Source organism: Phodopus roborovskii, unplaced genomic scaffold (genome assembly GCF_943737965.1).
Source record: "Phodopus roborovskii unplaced genomic scaffold, PHOROB, whole genome shotgun sequence".
Classification (NCBI taxonomy): domain Eukaryota; kingdom Metazoa; phylum Chordata; class Mammalia; order Rodentia; family Cricetidae; genus Phodopus; species Phodopus roborovskii.
Genome location: NW_026126433.1, coordinates 5,641,354 through 5,661,376, shown reverse-complemented (window position 1 = coordinate 5,661,376; position 20,023 = coordinate 5,641,354). Strand labels below are relative to the sequence as shown.

At 43.7% G+C, this 20,023-nt stretch overlaps 1 protein-coding gene across 1 annotated transcript; it reads left to right on the top strand.

The window, feature by feature from the left end:
* Window positions 1-14: 14 nt before the first annotated feature.
* On the top strand, window positions 15-13,665 carry Ndufb5 (NADH:ubiquinone oxidoreductase subunit B5). The gene is made up of 6 exons (XM_051185843.1): window positions 15-173; window positions 7,402-7,490; window positions 8,879-8,945; window positions 10,176-10,237; window positions 11,023-11,129; window positions 13,470-13,665. The coding sequence occupies exons 1-6, from the start codon at window positions 50-52 to the stop codon at window positions 13,588-13,590; spliced, it is 570 nt and encodes a 189-aa protein (XP_051041800.1). The 5' UTR covers window positions 15-49; the 3' UTR covers window positions 13,591-13,665.
* The last annotated feature ends 6,358 nt before the right edge of the window (window positions 13,666-20,023 follow it).

Below are 20,023 nucleotides of genomic sequence, written 5' to 3'. Positions count from 1 at the left end.
CTCCCGGCTCCCGTTGCTCACTACACTTCCTCCCCTGCCAGGAGAAGCCATGGCGGCTATGAGCCTGCTGCAGCGGGCTTCGGTCTCCGCGCTGACAGTGCTGTCTGGCCGCGGTGCTGGCTCTAGACTCGGAGCGGGAAGTTTCCTCACGCGGACCTTTCCGAAGGCTGTCGGTGGGTGCAGGCCTTGGAGACGCGGGCGAGGGGTGGGAGGGCTGTTCCCAGGTGACCTTGGGGGCCGCTGAGGGAGGGAGCAGGGACAAAGTTGGCCTGGGGTTCCTAGAGGACGCGCGGCGCTGGCTGTGTGAGGAGCTGCTGCAGAAATCGACGGCCCTGTTTTAGCGTTTGTGAAGCACGCTGTCGCTCACTGTGCCTGGTGCTGCTTCTCACTTGCTGCCGGCTAGACTGGCCTGGAGCTGCGGCCCGCGTCTCCAAGGGCAACACATTGTTATTGAGACAAGGTCTGGTCAAGTGCTACCCTGGAGGTCCGAACTTCCCACCCTCCGGCCCCAGTCTGGATAGGTGGCACTGCAGCCGCTTCTAACCCGCAGATAGGAAGTTGCTGAGAAGCCCACCGAAGTGATGTTCATAGGCACGAGTGGAAAAAGGCTCCTGGTGACAGCCCCATTAGGCACAGTAGTAACTGCCCGTGCAGCTCACGACGTTTTAGAAGTCCACGAAAATGTTTGTTTTTTGAAAAAATACTGTAGTGTTAATGAGTGTGTGATGATGAGTTCAGCCCAAATTGTATCAGTTGTATGTTAATGCAGTTGTAACTTTACTATCTTGCAGTGGTTCTCAACCTGTGGGTGGGTCACGACCCCAGGTTTCACAGGGGTCTCCTAAGACCATCGGAAAAAACCAGATGTTTACATTATGATTTATAACTAGCAAAATTACAATTATGGAATAGCAACAAAAATAATTTTATGATTGGGGTCGTCATAACATGAGGAATTGCATTAGAATGTCTCAGCAATTGGAAAGTTGAGGACCACTTCTATCTTAGAAAGGAGCCTAAGAGGACTAAAGAGTTCAGGTCTGAGGACAGTCATAGTGAGGGCCTAGGAACCTGACCCGGTAAACATAGCTTTAGAATTCCATTTATTTTCTCTCTCCAGAGGCTCTGGAAAGTAAATGCAATGTTATTCCCTCACTTTTACAAAAGTGAAAACCGACGTAATTAATATTAAAAATAATGCACCACTCTATTACATTAGCAATAATGGTGACCAATGTTTACTGAGCATCTGTCTGTTAAGAGCCAGGCACCATTTTAAGTGTTAAATCAGTTAATCCTCTTGGTCAGAGATACAGTTTATTTTCCTTGTGCAGTACAAAGAAATGAAAATTTTACCCTAAAACCAAAAATATCCACTCTCTAAATATCCAATATGCAAGGGGACCTTCTGGAATATTATCGAAAAGATGGGTGCTTTTAAATTTTCCAGCAGGAATTTAAACTTCATGCAAACTTAGTAAAATCTTTGTGCAAACCATTTTTCCCTCTTTCTGTACTATTCCCCACTCCTGCAATTTTGAGAGGATCCTAGGGAGTCAATGTCCTTTCTAATGAAAGCATGGGATGTCTACTAGCCGCTTGTTCCGGATAGTGATTGTTTCTCTGTATCACCGCTTTCATAGGCATACCATGTCTCCTGAAAGTTTTCATCTCTTCCACCATTTCCTTGATTATCCTAGAAAGATTGTTAAGCCCTGCCCCCATCTTGTTTTTTTTTTTTTTTCCTGTCACTGGACTGCCTAGATTCAATCCTGCTTGCAGAATTTAGAAGCTCTGTGACCTTGAGTCAACATCTCTTGGAAGCTAAAGTGGAAGGCACTTACTTGGTCCTGCTCTTCATTTCCTCATCTAGAAGATGATCATTGTTGACATCACAGAGCTGTGAAGTGTTGAGTAGGAAACGTTTCTAGCACCATGCACCTGTATCCATGCATTTTGCACTCATACACTATGCATCTGTACCCAGGCATTAGTCTTTCCAAAACAAATTATAAAATACACACAGCATTTATTTATTTGTTTCTTTGGTACTGCTGATGAAATACAAGCCTTTGCATATGCTCGTCAGCTGAGTTCTTTCCCGTGGGTTGCATCCCTAAGCCCTCTTTTTCCTTTCTCTATATGAAAATTTGAGACAGAGCCTGGCTAAGTTGCCCAGGCTGGTCTTGAATACACTCTGCATTACAAGCTGGCTTTGAATTGTAGGCAGACTTTTCTTTCCCAGCTGACAGTTTCCAAATAACTGACACAGAGACTTATTATTATGAAAGCTTGGCTTTACACTTGTTATTAGCTAGCTCTTATAACTTAAATTAACCTGTTTCTATTTATTTGCTTGCTGCCACATGACTCATGGATCCTTACCTCATTTTGTACATGTCCTGCTTCCTCTGTGTCTGGCAACTCTCAGACTCTGTACTTTCTCCCAGTGTCCTCCTAGTCTTACTCTCCTGCCCCATCTCTTCCTGCTCAGCTATTGGCCAACCAGCTCTTTATTAGCCAATGAGAATAATATTTTTATAGTGTACAAAGATTGTTCCACAGCACTGAATCTGTCATGTTCTTGCCCCCAATCTTCCAAGTAGCTGGATTGAGCATCAGAGAGGTGCAATTCCAATCTAAGATCTTCTTGTCATTGAAGTTGTGCCCTTGAAGGGAATATTTGGGGCACCAGCTCCTCCTCTTCCTCTCTCTGCTTCCTGGCCTCTAGAAGATAAGTAGTTTGTTATACTACATACTCCCCATCATACTTTGCCACAGGCTCATACAGCTTATGAATGGAAAACACTGAACTCCTTTCCATTCTAGAGCTAATGTGTCATAGATATATGAACACAAAGTACTGTGAACTCAGACAAGGAATGTCTGTAAAATGAATATAAGTATCATTTTAACAAGGGAAACTGGCAGAAGTAGGTGGGTTTTTTGGTGTCTGGATGTGGGGCTTTTGGAAGACCTAGGTGTTAAGAGAGTTGGGCCAAAGGTGGTCAGCACCTGATTGGGGTGGAGGAGGAGGACCTGGACACAAAACCTAAGTGTCTGTATATAGAGAGGTCAGATGACAACTTGTGGGAAGCAGTTCTCCTTCTACTGTGTGGGAACCTGGAGGCAGAAGCTGATATAGAAGCCATAGAGGGGTGCTGCTTACTGGCTTGCTCAGCCTGCTTTCTTAGGGAGCCTAGGAGCACCAGTCCAGGGATAGCACCACCCACAATGGGCTGGGCATAGCTAGATCTTAGTGAGGCATTTCCTCAATTGAGGTTCCCTCCTTTTCATATAACTTTAGCTTGTATTGAGTTGACATAAAACTAACCAGCACAATTGACCCTTTGCCAACTTAACATGCAAACACATCTCTGTTAAGCCATAGCCTTTCCATTCTTGTTTTTCCCCAAGATCATACTTTAATATCAACATTAAATTGTAAACATTCCAACTTTTTATACTTTTTTATTTAAATTTAAAACAAGCTTGTTTTACATGTTAATCCCAATTCCCTCACCCTCCCATCTTCCCCTGTCCCCCCGCCCCCCCACCAGCCCCCATCCCATCCGCTTTCTGCTCCCCAGGGAGGGTATCTTCAAAGTCATATCATTTGGAGCAGGGCCTAGACCCTCCCCCGTGTGTTTAGGCTGAGGGAGTATCCCTCTATGTGGAATGAGCTCTCAAAGTCCATTCATATACTAGGGATAAATACTGATCCACTACCAGAGGCCCCATAGACTTCTCAGTACTCCCAACTATAACCACATTCAGGGGGCTGGGTCAGTCCTATGCTGGTTTCCCACCTATCAGTCTGGGGGAGCTCCCCCTTGTTCAGATCAGCTGTCTCTCTGGGTTTCTCCAGCCTGGTCTTGACCCCTTTGCTCATCACTCCTCCCTCTCTGCAACTGGATTCCAGGAGTTTAGCACAGTGTTTAGCTGTAGGTGTCTTCTTCTGCTTCCATCAACTACTAGATGAGGGCTCTGGTATAGCATATAAGGTAGTTATCGATCTCATTATCAGGGAAGGACATTTAAGGTAGCCTCTCCACTATTGCTCAGATTAGTTAGTTGGGGTCATCTTTGTAAATCTCTGGACATTTCCCTAGTGCCAGATTTCCAAATTTTAAAGGTCACACAATCTTTAAAAATTCAAACACTTATAAATTCAGTCTTTTAAAAATAGCCAGTCTCTTTTAAAATCCAAAGTTGTTTAAAATTCAAAATCGATCAATGTGGCTTCCTGTGAAATAAAAAATAAGGTACCTTCTTACTTCAGCAGGGAAGAATCAGGGTACAGTCACAATCTAACAAAGCAAAACTGAACTCCAATTGTATAAGTAACTTAATGTCCAATGTTTGGGACTTATAGTCTGCTGGGTTCCTGCAAAGGGCTTGGGTCTGTCTCTTCTCTGGCTCTGCCCTTTGCAGTGTACATAGCTTATATTCTAGGCTCCCACTGGCTCCATTCTGCCATTGTGGCTATTCTTGGTGTTCATCCTGTACTAGCATCTCTAAAATGCTGGGGTCACTTACGTGCCTGGGCTGCACTTTCACCAGTAGCTTCTGGTGGGCTCTTCAGCAATTGCAGCCTTACCACACAGTACCAGGCCTCAGCTGCTCTCCATGCCCCCTTCATGCCTTCTAAACCAGTTATACCTGGGTGACCCATACACCCAGCAAGAGGTACAACTTTGGTTGCTCTGGAACACAGTTTCCATGTGCTGACCCTGAGGAAATACTTCTGAGAAGAATTGGGATGCTGCTGCTGTCTTCCTAGTCACGGCCGGTTCTTCAGCCCAAGCTGGCCAGCATCCATTGTCCCAGCAAAGCAAAGGTTTTACTTCAGTGGTTCTGGTCTGTTGTTAATCTCAGGCAATTCTTCAGCAGCAGCTGACCAGATACCTCAGCTTCTTCACACAAGAGGCCCTGTAGAGTCATTGCTTCCCTCTGAAACTGTACAAGCCATGTTTCCATCAACCTTACTGCTCTGAACATTTTTATCTGCCCAGCGCCTACAGAACAGCTCACTGAGCTCTGAGTATACAATGGACTCCAGTCCACAGTTCCAAAGTCCTTTCACAGTCCTCCCCAAAACAACATGATCAGGTCTGACACAGCAATACTCCCTGTTCTGGTACCAATTTGTCTTAGTTAGGGTTTCTGTTGCTGTGATGAAACATCATGACCAAAAACAAGTTGGAGAAGAAGGGTTTTATTGGTTTACACTTCCACATTGTAGTCTATCACTGGAGGAGGCCAGGACAGGAACTCAATCAGGGCAGGAACCTACCTGGAGGCAAGAACTGATGCAGAGACCATGGAGGGTGCTCAGCCTGTGTATTTTTTTTTCTTCCTTCCTTCCTTCCTTTCTTTTTTTTTTTTTTTTTTCCTGAGGTAATTTTTATATAAAGTCAGGTGGGTTTTGTTTATCTATTTATTTATTTTTCTTATTTTATATATCGATCCCAGTTCCCTCTCCTTCCCTCCCTCCCTCTCTCCCACCCTTCTATGCCCCCCCCCCCCCGCACTCGACATGTAGGGTGATGCCTTCCAGGAGGGGTCATCTACATCTGTCAAGTCATTTGGAGTAGGGACTAGGCCCTCCCTCCTGCCTCTAGATTAAGGGAGTATCCCTCCATGGGGAATGTTCTCCCAAAGTCCCTTTGTGCACCAGGGAATCATCCTGGTTCCACTGTCTGAGGTCCCTTAGACTTCTCAGGCCTTCTGAGACCCATGTTCAGGGGGTCTGAGTCAGTCCAATGCTGGATTCCCAACTATCAGTTTGGGGGCCCATTAGCTCCTCCTTGTTCAGGTCAGCTGTCTCTGTGGGTTTCTGTAGCCTGGTCTTGTCCTCCCTCTTTGCATCTGGATCCCAGTTCGGCTCAGTGTTTAGCTGTGGGTGTCTGCTTCTGTTTCCATCAGCTACTAGATGAGGGCTCAATGATGGTAGATAAATTAGTCATCAATTTCATTATCAGGGAAGGGCTTTTATAGTAGGGTTTCTACTGTTGCTCATATTGTTAGTTGGGGTCAGTCTTGTAGGTCTCTGGACATTTCTCTAGAGTCGGTTTTCTCTTCAAACCTATAATGGCTCCCTCTTTTATGCTCTCTCTCTCGCTCTCTCTCTCTCTCTCTCTCTCTCTCTCTCTCTCTCTCTCTCTCTCTCTCATCTATTCCTCCCCTGACTCAATCTTTCTAGTCTCACCTGCTTTCCTCTCCTCCCTTTCTCCCTATCCTAGCCCCCTCTCCACTCACTGCCACCCATCTCCCAATATGGCTCAGCCTGCTTTCTTATAGAACTCAGGACCACCAGCCCAAGCATGGCCCTCCCCCATAAATCACTAAAAGAAAATGACCTACAGGCTTACCTACAGCCCAGTCTTATGGAGACATTTTCTCACTTGAGGCTTCCTCCTCTCCAATGACTCTAGCTTGTGTCCAGTTGACATAAAAGTAGCCAGCACCACAACCAACTTCTTCCCTAAGTGAGCAGTGCTTCTCTGCTCCCTCCACTGGCCTCTCTGAACTGGCTCTTCCTCTGGGCCCGTTCTCTACTGCTGGCTATGTTCCTTCCCTTTGCTACCCAAAGTGGACTTTCTAGCCCTTGTCCACTGTTTTTCCCCCACTGGGTCTGTACTCATCTTGGACCTGCACACAGATAAGCGTTTCAGTCCTTAGTGAATAGTGAATGATTTATGGTATTATTCAGATGACTTTCTTCTATAATGGTAACTTTTAAAAGGGTTTGCGAAGACATGTCAGGGTCTCTTAATCTTGTCACTTCTGTAGTGTTAGTAGTGTGATTTGTATTTAGCATATGCAAGGTCCCGAGTTTATCCCAGAGCACACCACACACACACACACACACACACACACACACACACACACACACACCACACGAGATAGAGTGTGTAGTCTGCAATACTCAGGTTTCTGCTGGAGATTGGAATAGATACTGCCCAGTCCTGTCCATCTGTGTTGCAGCACCTTCCTGCCTTCCACTTTCTTGTGCTACAAGGCATCCTTCACCTTTGTTTGTAGGTAGCTTTAGCGTGTTTGTTTATTGTCAGGGAAACAAAGCTTGTCAGGAGCAGCTGCCTTCCCTGCCTGCTTCTAAGGTACACTGAAGGGATTGCTCGATGTTGCTACAGGAATTGAAGTGAGCAGCACTCTAACTGTGGAACACGTAACCACATGTGTGAAGACTGGGCTTCACCTATTACTCCTAAAAATACAAGCAAACAATGCAGCAGCTATCTTTGAGAACAGCATGCCAGTCTCGAAACTTGACCTACTCATTCTGATGTGCAAGCAAAGCACATTTACTCATAGTGTCCCATGGTCTTCTCTGCCCACCCCCTGCATGAGCCCTGTTAAACAGTCTCACATTTCCAGCTCCTGTGCGGCACAGTGGGAACCATGGCAAGAGACTGTTTGTCATCAAGCCCTCTTCATTTTATGACAGTCGCTTTTTGAGGTTACTGGTGAGTTGAACATGTTACTGACTACAAAATGTTTGTGTGGGGGGGGCAGGATATTCCTATTTAGGAGATGGTTTTCATTTTAAAATTACTATTCCCCCAGGAGATACTGAGATTGTGTAGTAAGTTCTTGATTTACTACTGAATTTTTTTATATTTTTGGTTGTGAGCCTAGTCTTTAACGGCTGTGCCATCTCTCCTGAATTTTTAACTGTTAGAACCCTTTTTTCAAACAAGAGTTCATGCTGACTGCAGGTCAGGTGCCAGCCATTCCTTCTGTTCAGGATTATGGGGTCTGAAGTCGAATGTGTGCTTCTTCCTGAACTATAAAAATGACCTGCAGCATCAGGTGGGTAACGGCTGCCCAGTGCATGTCTGCCTCAGGTCCTACCATCCATTCCCAGCACCATGAAAAACTGAAGGTTTTCAGAACTTAAAAGCTGAGCCAGTCAGCTTGTTATTTGTATCACAAAGACAGTTGTGAATTAGCAAAAGATCCACTGGAAGATTTGTATTGAATGTGATTTTTTTTTTTTTTAAATTTATGCTATTTGAGGACTGGTTTTAAGGTGACATTCTTAATTTAGCAGTTGTGCAAATAATCTGCTTATTTAGAATGCTACTTGTCTATCTCATGGACTAAAAGAGTACCATCCAGAGGCTTAAAAATGGAGGGTTGTTTGGACTCTGCTATTTCTCATCAACAGAGCTCTGGCCACTCCCTCCCATTGCTCTCACTGCCTCTCCTTAGCCCTCTCAGGATAACAGGACCTTTTGTTATCCCAGACTGGCCTCAAACTTGCTATGTAGCCAAGCAAGGCTGACTTTTAACTCCTGATCCTCCTGCCTCTTCCTCCTGACTGCTGGATTCCCACATGTGTGCTATCACACCCAAGGAGAGCCCTCTTTTCTTACCATGACCAACTCCAGTGACATTCACTGGCTAAAATGCTGTTATTTTCATACTTTGTTCCAATACAGAATTTTCTTTATTGTGTTGCTTTAAGCAAGAAGTCAAAGTCATTTCACATATATTGTACTGTACTAAATAGTTGTGTTTAATGGTGGTGCATGCCTTTAATCCCAGCACTTGGGAGGCAGTGGCAGGTAAATCTCAGTGAGTTCAAGGCCAGTCTGATCTACAGACGTAATTCAAGGACAGGACAGGTTCCAAAACAATACAGAGAAACCCTGTCTTGAAAAACAAACAAACAAACAAACAAACCAAAAAAAAAAAAAACTAAAGCAGAGGAATGTGGCAGAAATCAGTAATTCTGTTTCCTAAATTGACATGTTTGTTTTTAGTAAGAGTATTAAGGAAATTGAATGAGGATAATTTTGGTGGGAAAAGTAGGAATGATCATGAGAAACGTTTTTGTTTTTCTTCATAGAGATTCTACATTTTGTTGACTGGGATTCCAGTTGTAATTGGCATAACACTGGTGAACATATTTATTGGTAAGTCCCTCATCTAGGCTTCACTCCATGAAACAATAACATTTGTAAACATATACACAACATTTTTAAAAAGGAAATTATGAAACATTTACATAGCTGTGACCAACAATCTGACATAGACAGTATAAGGAAGGAAGGTGCATTTTGCCATGGTTTCAGAGAGACATTGTTCGGCCATGAGATGGATGCTGGAGTAGGAGGGTACCAGGAAGCAAGAGAAAGCTTGCTGGAATCAGGTGGTCTTGACCTTTGAAGGCTGCTTCTAGTCACTGATTCCTCCCTCCAGGTCCCACCTCCTAAAAGCTCTGGGACCTCTAAAATAGCATGTGCGCCTGTGGGGACATTTCTACAGAGGTGGAGGCTTCTCAAGCCTTATCTTCCTTCTCTCCCTTGTCTTAGTCACTGCTCTATTGCTGTGAAGAGATACCATGACCATGCCAACTCTTAAAAAAGAAAGCACTGAATTGGAGACTTGCTTACAGTTCCCATTATTATAGTGGGGGCACGGTGGCAGGCATGGTGCTGGAGCAGTAGCTGAGAGCTATATCCTGATCCATAAGCAGGAAGAGAAACTGGGTCTGGTGTGGACTTTTGGAACCGCAAAGCCCAGCCCCCATGACACACTTCCTCCAATAAGGCCACGCCTCCTAATCCTTCTAACCCTTTCAAACAGTTCTGCTACCTTGTGACTAAGTATTCAAGTATATGAGCCTAGAAGAGCATTCTTCTCCAAACCACTACATCTCCTTTCCAAAGCCAGTTTTGTCAAGCTGGGTCAGGAAAGTAGAGTAACAGTGGGGAAGAGAGAGGGAGGGAAGGAGGGAGGAAGGGGGGGGAGAGAGAGAGAGAGCCTGGAGCCTCTAAGTTTTATGTGCATATAAAAGGTCTTCTGAGTAGTATCTTAAAATGCTGAATTATTTTGAGTCTTAGAATATTTTGCCTGGTAGGTACAGAGAGGAGCAAAAAATAAAAAGCGTGTCCTTTATTATTTCTTGTTATATAAGAGCAATATGGGAAGTTCTGCTGAGATGCTAGAGGTCCAGTTGTAAATTTAGAAGATGGCTAGAACCTGTCATGAGGGACTGATCTTCCCCCAGTGAGTTTAGCGTATTAGAGGGAGCAGCCCTTAGAACCATGTGAAGCTGGCTGCTGACTGCTCTGAGACAGCTGGTGTGGGGCTGGTGACTGGCACTGCTAACTGAGCACCATCATCATTTTCTCTCTCTCTAGGTGAAGCTGAACTCGCAGAAATCCCAGAAGGCTACATCCCAGAACATTGGGAGTATTACAAGGTTTGCATAGTTCTTTAAAATTGGATAGCTTGTTAATGTTGTGGTAAATTAGACAAAAATGATACCATTTTCCATATCAAGTAGATGGTAATTTTTAACTTAAAAAGTCTTCTTTAGATTTTGTATGATTGGGTATTTTGCCTAAATATATGACATACTCCACATGTGTCCTTGGTACCCAAGGAGGTCAGAAGAGGGTGCCAGATCCCCTGGAAGTGGAGTCTTTTGCCTAAATATATGACATACTCCACATGTGTCCTTGGTACCCAAGGAGGTCAGAAGAGGGTGCCAGATCCCCTGGAAGTGGAGTCACTAGGAGTTATGAGCCACAAAGTGGGAATTGAACCCAGATCATCTGCAAGAGCAACAAATGATCTAAAATGTTGAGCCATCTTTCTAGCCTACAGTATTTTTTAATTTTTTATAAGTAATGATTCTTGGCACTTTTTTCATTAAAAATTATGAATATGCTTATTTCTGCAGTCTAGTGGAAAGGTCTTTTGCATTTGTATCCATAGAATTTGGTTTGCTTCCTGCCCTGCCCTGCCCTTGAACTGTAGCCCCTCAGTGCAGTGTGAAGGGAGCACATAGGCTGACTGCCCAAATGCTGCTACCCTGGTGCTTATCTCAAAAGTGGGAGCAAAATAGTGTGAACCTAGTGTTTAAAATGGTTTAAATGTGTGAAAGCTGTTGGCAGATAGTGCTTTAGTCATTTGAAACAGTAGTCAACCAGAAAAACAAACATCCTTCAGAAGATAATTGATTTTAAATAAATGTTTCCTTAGCATCCAATATCAAGATGGATTGCCCGAACTTTCTTTGATTGTCCTGAAAAGAATTATGAAAAAACCCTGGCTGTCCTCCAGATTGAATCTGAAAAGGCTGACTTACGGTAGGAGAAAGGGATGGGAAGGATTGATAGCATGCGAGGCTGTGGAGAGGGCTCACCTGGTAGGAGGAAGGACTGTGTTGCTGATTGGGGAGATGATAGTGCATATCAAAAGGAACACTCTTCTTTTTTATCTTATGGTTATGGATATGTCTCTGTGTACATGTGTTCACTGTGTGTGTGCAGGCCATGGAGGTCACAAGAGGGCAGCTGATCTTCTGGAGCTAGACTGACAGGCCTTTGTGAGGCACCAGACATCAGTGCAGCAATGCTCTTAACAGCTGAGCCGTGTCTGCTGCCCTGGAAAGGAACTCTTCAATTAGCTGCTCTGTGCACAGACTGGTGCACTCCACACCTCTGATATATATATCCTTCTGGCCCACATCCTTAGAAACTGCCCTATACAGCCATTATAAACTACCCATATGCAACCCTGTGAGCCTAGAGAAAATACTTGTCTAATATTAAGTTACATCATACAGACCCTACCTAGCACCGTGCCTTTCAGCTAACGAACTGCCTGTCATGATGCGTGCCTGGAATACTGTGCTTCTTTCAGTCCAGGGATTGCCTTAGTTTTGTTTTTTTGTCTTTGTTTGGTTCTGATTTTGTTTTTCTTGTTGTGTGTCTGTGTGCAGGTATGTGTGTAAGTATGAGTACAGCTGTGTGTGTGCATGGGGGGGGGGTGCCTATGGAAGCCAGAGAGCAATCTCAGGTATTCTCACTCTCTGCATACCATTTTTTTTTTTTTTTTTTTTTTTTTTTTTTTTAATTTTGAGACAGGGTCTCTCACTGGCCTGGAGCTTGTTAAGTAACTAGTCTGGCAGTTGACTAGCAAGCCTATGATCTGTTTCTACATCCTCAGCATTGGAATATGAGCCCAGATGATTTTACATGGCTTTTCAGCCAGCACTTTGCTGCCTGAGCCATTTCCTCAGCCTTGGGTTTTTGTTTTTTTGGCTGCATCTTATTTTATAAGAACTTTCTGCATGAGTGCTATATTTACATCATTTCTATTCCCCTTCCTTTCCTCACTCTTAACTCCTCCCACTCCTTCTCAAATTTATGAACTCTTTCTCGTTAATTACTATCGTTACACATTTTATGTAATGATATTTAAAAGAATAGGGAAAAGAAGGATTGTATTTAGTCTTTAGGTCATAGTTACAAATGTATATAATCTTGTAAGTAATGTTAGAAAGCTGGTTAATGTACAATTCTTGTCATAAAAAGATTAATATGTGTATTTCAGAAGGTCAAGGGTTGATGGAGAATTGGCCTTGGGTGAAGCATAGGGAAAGCATCTTGTGCAGTCAAGATCACCCAGATCAAAGGATGACAGCTGAGTGGGACTCTGAGTTGAGGATGTTTTCAGAAGTTCCCTTTCCTAACAGTGATAGCAGCAGTATAGGCAGAGGGCAGCGGGTCCTTCACAAGGGCAGACATATCACCCTACAGCACAGGACTCACTCTCATATGGGCACATTCACAGGTCCTCTGTAGCTAACTGTACTAACATTGAGATGGTGGGAAAACAGGGCCGCAGAGCAGGGCCTGTGGGGAGAATTGATCAATGTAAGCGATGCTTTAACTACATAAGTAACATGGGCAAAATCACGAATCCCTGACTTTGTGGATGTCTAGTAGATGTCTGTCTCCATGTGGCTGTGTGCATAAGAGCCAGACACTAATGTGTACAATGATCAAATCTGTAGCTGGGATTATCAGATTATTTTCTTTTTTTCTTTTTTTTTTTTTTTGAAGTATAAAATAATGACTTTCCTGATAACATCTGTATAAATGTATTTCCTTGTACATTACTCATCTTTACCTTCTCTTATCCTCTCTTCTGCTTTCTTCCTGAACTCCTTCCTCCCTTCCATTGGCCCCTTTTTGCCCCTAGTAGTTCTCCATCTGCTTTTGTGTCCTGTGTATATCTGCATATATCAGTATGTATGAACTCTAGATTCCACATAAGAGAGAAGACATGTCATGCTTGTCTGGCTTTATCACTTGACACGATGATCTCCAGCTTCATGGTTTCTCTGCCTATGGCATGATTGCATTTTTCTGTGACTGAATAGAATTCCATTGTGTACATGTACCACATTTTCTTTATCCATTCGTCTGTTAATGACCTGCTAGGTTGCTTCCATATCTTAGCCATTGAGAACAGGAACATGGATGGTCAGCTGCGTGTCTGGTGTGCTGACTTAGACCCATGAGCAGTGTAACTGTGTCCTATGCTGGTTTTGTTCTCTGAGAACCTCTGTGCTGACTGCTGCAGTAGCTGCACCTGCTTCTGTGTCCATTCTCACACTTTTATTATTTCCTTTGTTTCAGGATAAAGGAACTGGAAGTTCGAAGACTGATGCGTTCCCGGGGTGACGGACCCTGGTTTCAATATCCAACCCTTGAGAAGGAATTCATTGATTATTCTCCAAAAGCAACTCCTGACAACTGACAACTCACTTGTCTAAGAACAGCATGTTCTCCCTAGTGGAAAGAAATGAATAAATAGTCTGTATTTTTACTCTGATGCACACAAGCTTCCATGGCTGTTTTTTCATGTGGCTCAATTCCATGTGGGCTTTTCAGCTTCTCTGTTGACATTTACAGGGTAGTAAGAAGAACTGGAGGTCTGGAACACTGTAATGAGCAGCCCAGCTCTTTGTCTGGCAGGTACAAGTACACAGGTACTGTGAGTAGTCAGGAACTGTAGTCTATATACTGCATTGAGGATAGGGGTTATTCAGGACTACTTGGAATTTTAACTTTCATGAGAAATGCAGAACAATCATATAAAGAAGTCAGCACCATAATAAACAAATGTTAGTAAACTAGTCTTAGTGCTTATGTTGTGACATCTTGCTTTTTTACTGGTGCTGGTGTATGAACCCAGGGCCTTCAGTAGGCTAAACACACTCACCTCTGGCCATGTCTTCAGTCTCCATTTGTGTTTTGACTTTTATATCCTTTAGAAGGACACTGTAGGGCTGAGGATTTGGGAGAGTGGCAGAGTGCTGGCCCAGCATGCATGAAGCCATAGGTTTGGTCTCCATTACTGCATGAGGTGTGAGTGAAAGCTAACTCCTGGCTGTGGTTATCAATCATTTACTGTCTGCCAATTATGGCACCAAAGCACTGCCTCTTTCCAAAATCACCATGCCAATCGTCTTCTGTTTTACAGGCGAGGATTAGAGACTTCAGACATGTCGAGCGTCTCCTCTTTCTTTCAGTGTTTTCATCTTTAACTCAGCATGGGCTTTCTGTCTTCATTTCATTCTTCGTGACAGTGAAGTGAACTCAGATTGTGTAGATTCAAGCCAGTGGTTTTGCAGCTGCTGCCCTTGGCCACACAGGAAGGTGTCTTTTACTATCTATATAAAGTGATGGAAGTGAAAGGCTGCCGGGCCACTGTCATGCTGCTGCACTTGACATCACCAAGGGCTTCGGGAGTGCTTGCAGTTCCTTGACTCCCCAGAAGGGGTGGCCAAACCCCAGCACCCCAAAGTTTCATGGTGAGGATTCCCTATGCAATCAAATTACCATCTCATAATTCTGCCTACTTACTGAGAGGAGGGCATAAGGTCTCCAGGCCCCTGTTTATGCAAACCAGTTTTTAGGAGAAATAGGAAAGAAGGCCCTGGTCGTGTTGGTTATAGAAGCAGCGTTCATCTTTATGGATTTTAGGTTGTTTTTGTTTTTTTTATTCTTTCATACAATAATCCAGATCTCAGTTTCCCCTCCCTTCACTCCTCTCAGTGCCCCCCCACCAGTAGTAGATTTCACTTTACCATTGTACTAATATGAGGAATAAATTGTTCCTTATATTCTGTTAATATAAGGAAAGCAAGGCACAGGAAGAATACAGTCCTCTTAGAAGTAGCTGTCATTAAGGAACTCAGCATATGTTATCTAACTCCTTACAATCATGCATACACACACCATTCTCACTTTAGTTGGCTTTGAAAAGTTGAATAAGTCACATTAGGTTACATCTGATAAAAGTTCTTCCTTTTGGAGGAAAGTTAAAGTTATCAGTTAAAGTTACTCTTTTGGGATGTTTTAGTGAAGTACAGGAGACCAAACTCAGGGTTTCATATATGCTGGGCCAGCACTCTGCCATTTTTCCAAATCCTTAGCCCTATATCAGCCTCCTAAAAGGATCTGAAAGTAAAAACACATGCTGGAGACTGAAGATATGCCAGAGGTAAGTGTGTATTGGGCCTACTGAAGGCTGTGGGTTCAAACACCAGCACCAGCATTAGCAAAGAAGCACCTTGACTGCGCCTGGGACATACCTGTCTTGTAAGCCCCTTTCCATGGGTATACAAACTTTGTTCAATGATGTTCTTTTGCCAACAGTTATTTTGCCTTGAATTTCATAGCTAAATACCACCACGCACTTATAATGGGTTTGATGGAGTGTGTCTGTAATTCCAGCACAGAGAGGCAGAGACATAAAGACACTGGTAGCTCACTAGCTTCTACCAATCAAGCTCTAGGTTTAGTGGTAGACTTTTAAGATAGAGTAAGGCCCTACATCCAGTTCTCAGCTCTCCAAAGACAGACAGAGACAGACAGACAGACAGATAGATACATCAACCTCAGGCTTCCTTATGAACTCTCCCAGGCTTGTGGTGGAAGAAAACAAACTCCTGCAAATTGGCCTCTGACCTCTATGTGTATGCTGTGACACAAACACATACACACACATAAATGTGAAAAAAAAAAACTTTTTAAAAATCATCCCTGGACTGTCATGACAGCTCAGAGGTGAAAAGTGCTTGCTGTGCAATCCTAATAGCTTATGTCTGATTCCTGAATCCCAAAGTGGAAGGAGATAACCGACTCTTTTGTGGCTTTTATGTGTGTGCTGTGTCACGCACAGCTGGTACTCAAACACACATACACACACACACACACACACACACACACACACACACACACACACACACGGGAGAGAGAGAGAGAGAGAGAGAGCACTTAAAATTAGGTGTATGTCATGAGCAGCACATAGTTTATTTTTAGGGCATTAATGATTGTTAAGAAGTTCCTTCTCAGGGCACAAACAACACAAAAATAAAAACAACTCCCATGAACTGACATGGCTCTATTAAATGGACTCACAGCTCTCTGACAAAGCTAGCTAGTTGGGCCAACTGTCAGCCACAGGCATTGGAATGAAAAGGACTAGACCACAGTTCAGGTATTTTTTCAGTAAGATAGAAAGAATGTTTTCTAGGCTCTTGGCTGGCTTGCCAACCATGTTATTGGGGCCAGGTTTGGGCTATCTGTGAGCAAGGTTCTTGGCCTCTTATTCGAAGGGTTGATGTAAGGGCACATACAGAGTTTCCAAAGCAGCAAGGTGACTTCATTCAAAACTAGCTGACTTTAAAAGACAGGTACACTGTTGAGCCTGAGAACCCACCATATGAGTGAGGACACTCGCTGTGGTTAGTTTTTATGGGGTTCAGAGACAGGAGTTCAGTGGCTGGGAATATAGTTTGGATAGACTTGGACAATGTAAGTAACATGATCAATGGTTCATGTTCCTTCCCATTATGCATCAGATTTTAGTCATATGCATATTGTACCACACTTTTTATTTGTGGCTACCAACCAGATCCCAAATCATGACATGGAGACTTGTTATTAAGAATGCTCAGCCTAAAAGGATACAATCAACAAGATAAAATGGCATCCCACAGAATGGGAAAAGATCTTCACCAACCCCACATCTGACAAAGGGCTGATTTCCAAAATATACAAAGAATTCAAGAAGCTAGTCAGCAAACACCAAATAATCCAATTAAAAAGTGGGATACAGAACTAAGTAGAGAATTGTCAATAGAGGAATCCAAAATGGCTGAAAGACACTGAAGAAAGTGCCCAACATCCTTAGTCACCAGGGAAATGCAAATTAAAACAACTCTGAAATACCATCTTACACCTGTCAAAATGGCTAAAACCAAAAACACCACAGTTTATGCTAGGGAGGATATGGAGAAAAGGGAACACTCCTCCATTGCGGGTGGGAGTGTAAATTTGTGTAGCCACTTTGGGAATCAGTATAGTGGTTTCTCAGGAAAATGGGAATCAGTCTACCTCAAGGTCCAGTAATTCCACTCTTAGGCATATACCCAAAAGATGCACATTCATACAACAAGGACATCTGTTCAACTATGTTCATAGCAGCATTATTTGTAATAGCCAGAACCTGGATGAGGGAAGAAGGAAGTAGGAGGGAGAGGAAGGGAGAGGAGAACACGAGGGAGCAGGAAGATTGAGTCAGGGGAAGAATAGAGGAGAGCAAGAAATTAGATACCATAATAGAAGGAGCCATTATAGGATTAAAGAGAAATCTGGCACTAGGGAAATGTCCAGGAATCCTTAAGGATGACCCCAACTAACAATCTAAGCAATAGTGGAGAGGCTACCTTAAATGCCCTTCTCCTATAATGAGAAGGATGACTACCTTAAATGACATCTTAGAGCCTTCATCCAGTAGCTGATGAGAGCAGAAGCACAGATCCACAGCTAATCACTGAGCTGAACTCCTGGAATCCAGTTGTAGAGAGGGAGGAGTGATGAACAAAGGGGTCAAGACCATCTAGGGAAACCCACAGATACAGCTGACCTGAGCAAGTGGGAGTACACAGACCCCAGTCTGACAGCTGGGGAACCAGCATAAGACGGAGACAGGCCCCCTGAATGTGGGTGTCAGTTAGGAGGCCAGGGCAGTCTATGGAGCCTCTGGCAGTAGAACCAGTATTTATCCCTAGTGCACAAATGGGTTTTGGGAGCCCATTCCCCATGGAGGGATACTCTCTCAGCCTAGACACACAGGGGAGCACCTTGACCCTGCCCCAAATGATGTGACAGACTTTGATGATGCCCCATGGGAGGCCTCATCCTCCTTGGGGAGTGGATGAGGGTGGTGGGATGAGGGGTTCAGTGGGGGACATGGGAGGACCGAAGGGAGAGGGAACTGGGATTGGTGTGTAAAATAAGATCGTAATTTGGAGGGGAAAAAAAAAAAAAAACCCGCTTGGCCTAGATTAGGCTTGCTTCTGGCTAGCTCTTTTAATTAACGTGTTTCTTTTTACCTTTGGCCTTGGGGTTTTTACCTTTCTCCTTTCTTGTGCTTCTTGTGGCTGCTGCCTGGCTTCCAGCTCTGAGCATCTCCCCCTTCTTTCTCAAGCCTAGATTTCTCCTCCTATTTATTCTCTCTCCACTGGCCAGACCTGCCTATCCTTTCTTTGCCTAGCTGTTGACCATTCAGCTCTTTACTAGACCAATCGGGTGCCTTAGGCAGGGAAGGGGAAAGCAATGCAACACATCTTTACATAATTAAACACACATCCTTACATTGTTAAACAAATGCAGCATAAACAAATGTAACACACCTCTACACAGTTAAAGTAATATTCTGCAGCATAAGGGAATGTCACACATCTTTGCCTAGTTAAAATAATATTCCACAGCAGCATATCTAATTATGCATATCTAATTATGAGATGGTAAATAGGTGATTCTCTCTAAAGCCTCACTTAGAGAACACAGTTTTTTGCCCTATTGTAAGGCACCCAAGACCAGTTCAGAACAGATCAACCTTCCTTCTTAGATATTGGGACCACACTTGAATAGAAACTGTTTGATGATTACTGAAGGGAGGAGACACTTACCCATTGTTTATCCTCCTTCTTTTAAGTGAGCAAGTACAGTTTGATGTAGATGAGGGTCCTGGGTTGCTAACAGGTGGCTAGATGCAGTGTTTGAGAAGAGTGTGTGTACATGGATGAGGATCTTAGGTTTTCAAGTGCATTGTTAGAAGAGGGTATGTAAGATACCAAACCAAGCGGAGTCCCAGGTTGCTATGCTAGTCCCCACGTTTGCTTGCTTCACTGGGACCTGTAACCTCTTTTTCACTTCCCTGTTGCCATAAGGAGAGCAACTGCTTCCACCAGGCAATCCCATGAATTGATATACTATCTTGCCACAGGCCCAAAAGCAACAGGACTAATTGTATGGTGCATGGAAGTCTTTGTGTTCACAGACGTGTGGTAGGGGAGTCTGGAATATTAAGCATACAGGGTTGCTCCTTCAAGGGAAGGATTGCAAAAGCCTATTTTCTTCCCAGAAGGCTGGAGTGGACATGCTTTCTAGCCTGGTGGCCTTTGCACAATCTGTGTGGCTAGAGACTTTGTGGCACAGGACCCTCTTCCAGCCAATGTATAGAACCTATCTTTATTGAAGATGTCACATATACTTTCCAAAGTGTTTTGATGTAGTCACATTTGAACTGTGTTTGATTTACTTATTCATCGATGAGACTTAGGTGTACTTTGTTGTGCACAAAGGGTTGAGATAACCATCACAAGGACAGTTTTCATCAGATAGTGCTGAGCTTAAATACGACCGCAGTATACCACTTGGGGTCAGACTCCTGCAGTTTCAGTCAGCTGTCTACTGAGCATGCTGTGCTGCAGGGCCTTCATGCCTCCCTCGGTTTGTCAGTCTGCAGGTGAAGGTTGCAGAAAACCCACAACTAATCAATTATAAAATCCCTCATCAGGAGTGACAATAAACCTCTGTCTTAAATCGATTGTCTCAGCTGCTTTGTTACCAAACATGGCAAACTGGCTAACAGTGACCAAGATCAACTTGCATTCAAACCAACATGGTGCTTATATAAAGGGAGAGACATTGAATAGTAATACAAGGCTCTTTCAGATTCTACAAAAGATGTGAAATCATAGGGGCTGATGCTGAGGCCATCTGGTCTACAAAGTGAGTCCCAGGACAGCCAGGATTACACAGAGAAACCCTGTGTCAAAGAAGGAGGAGGAGGAGAAAGAAAAAGAAAAAGGTGTGAGGGGCGCTGATCAAAA

What these genes read in the sequence shown, in the direction of transcription:
- Ndufb5 (XM_051185843.1), top strand. Translation starts at nt 50, where the DNA reads ATGGCGGCTATGAGCCTGCTGCAGCGGGCTTCGGTCTCCGCGCTGACA. An exon ending in GTCGCTTTTTGAGGTTACTG is followed by an intron (nt 7,491 to 8,878) that starts GTGAGTTGAACA and finishes TTTTCTTCATAG; the next exon opens with AGATTCTACATTTTGTTGAC. An exon ending in TCTGAAAAGGCTGACTTACG is followed by an intron (nt 11,130 to 13,469) that starts GTAGGAGAAAGG and finishes CCTTTGTTTCAG; the next exon opens with GATAAAGGAACTGGAAGTTC.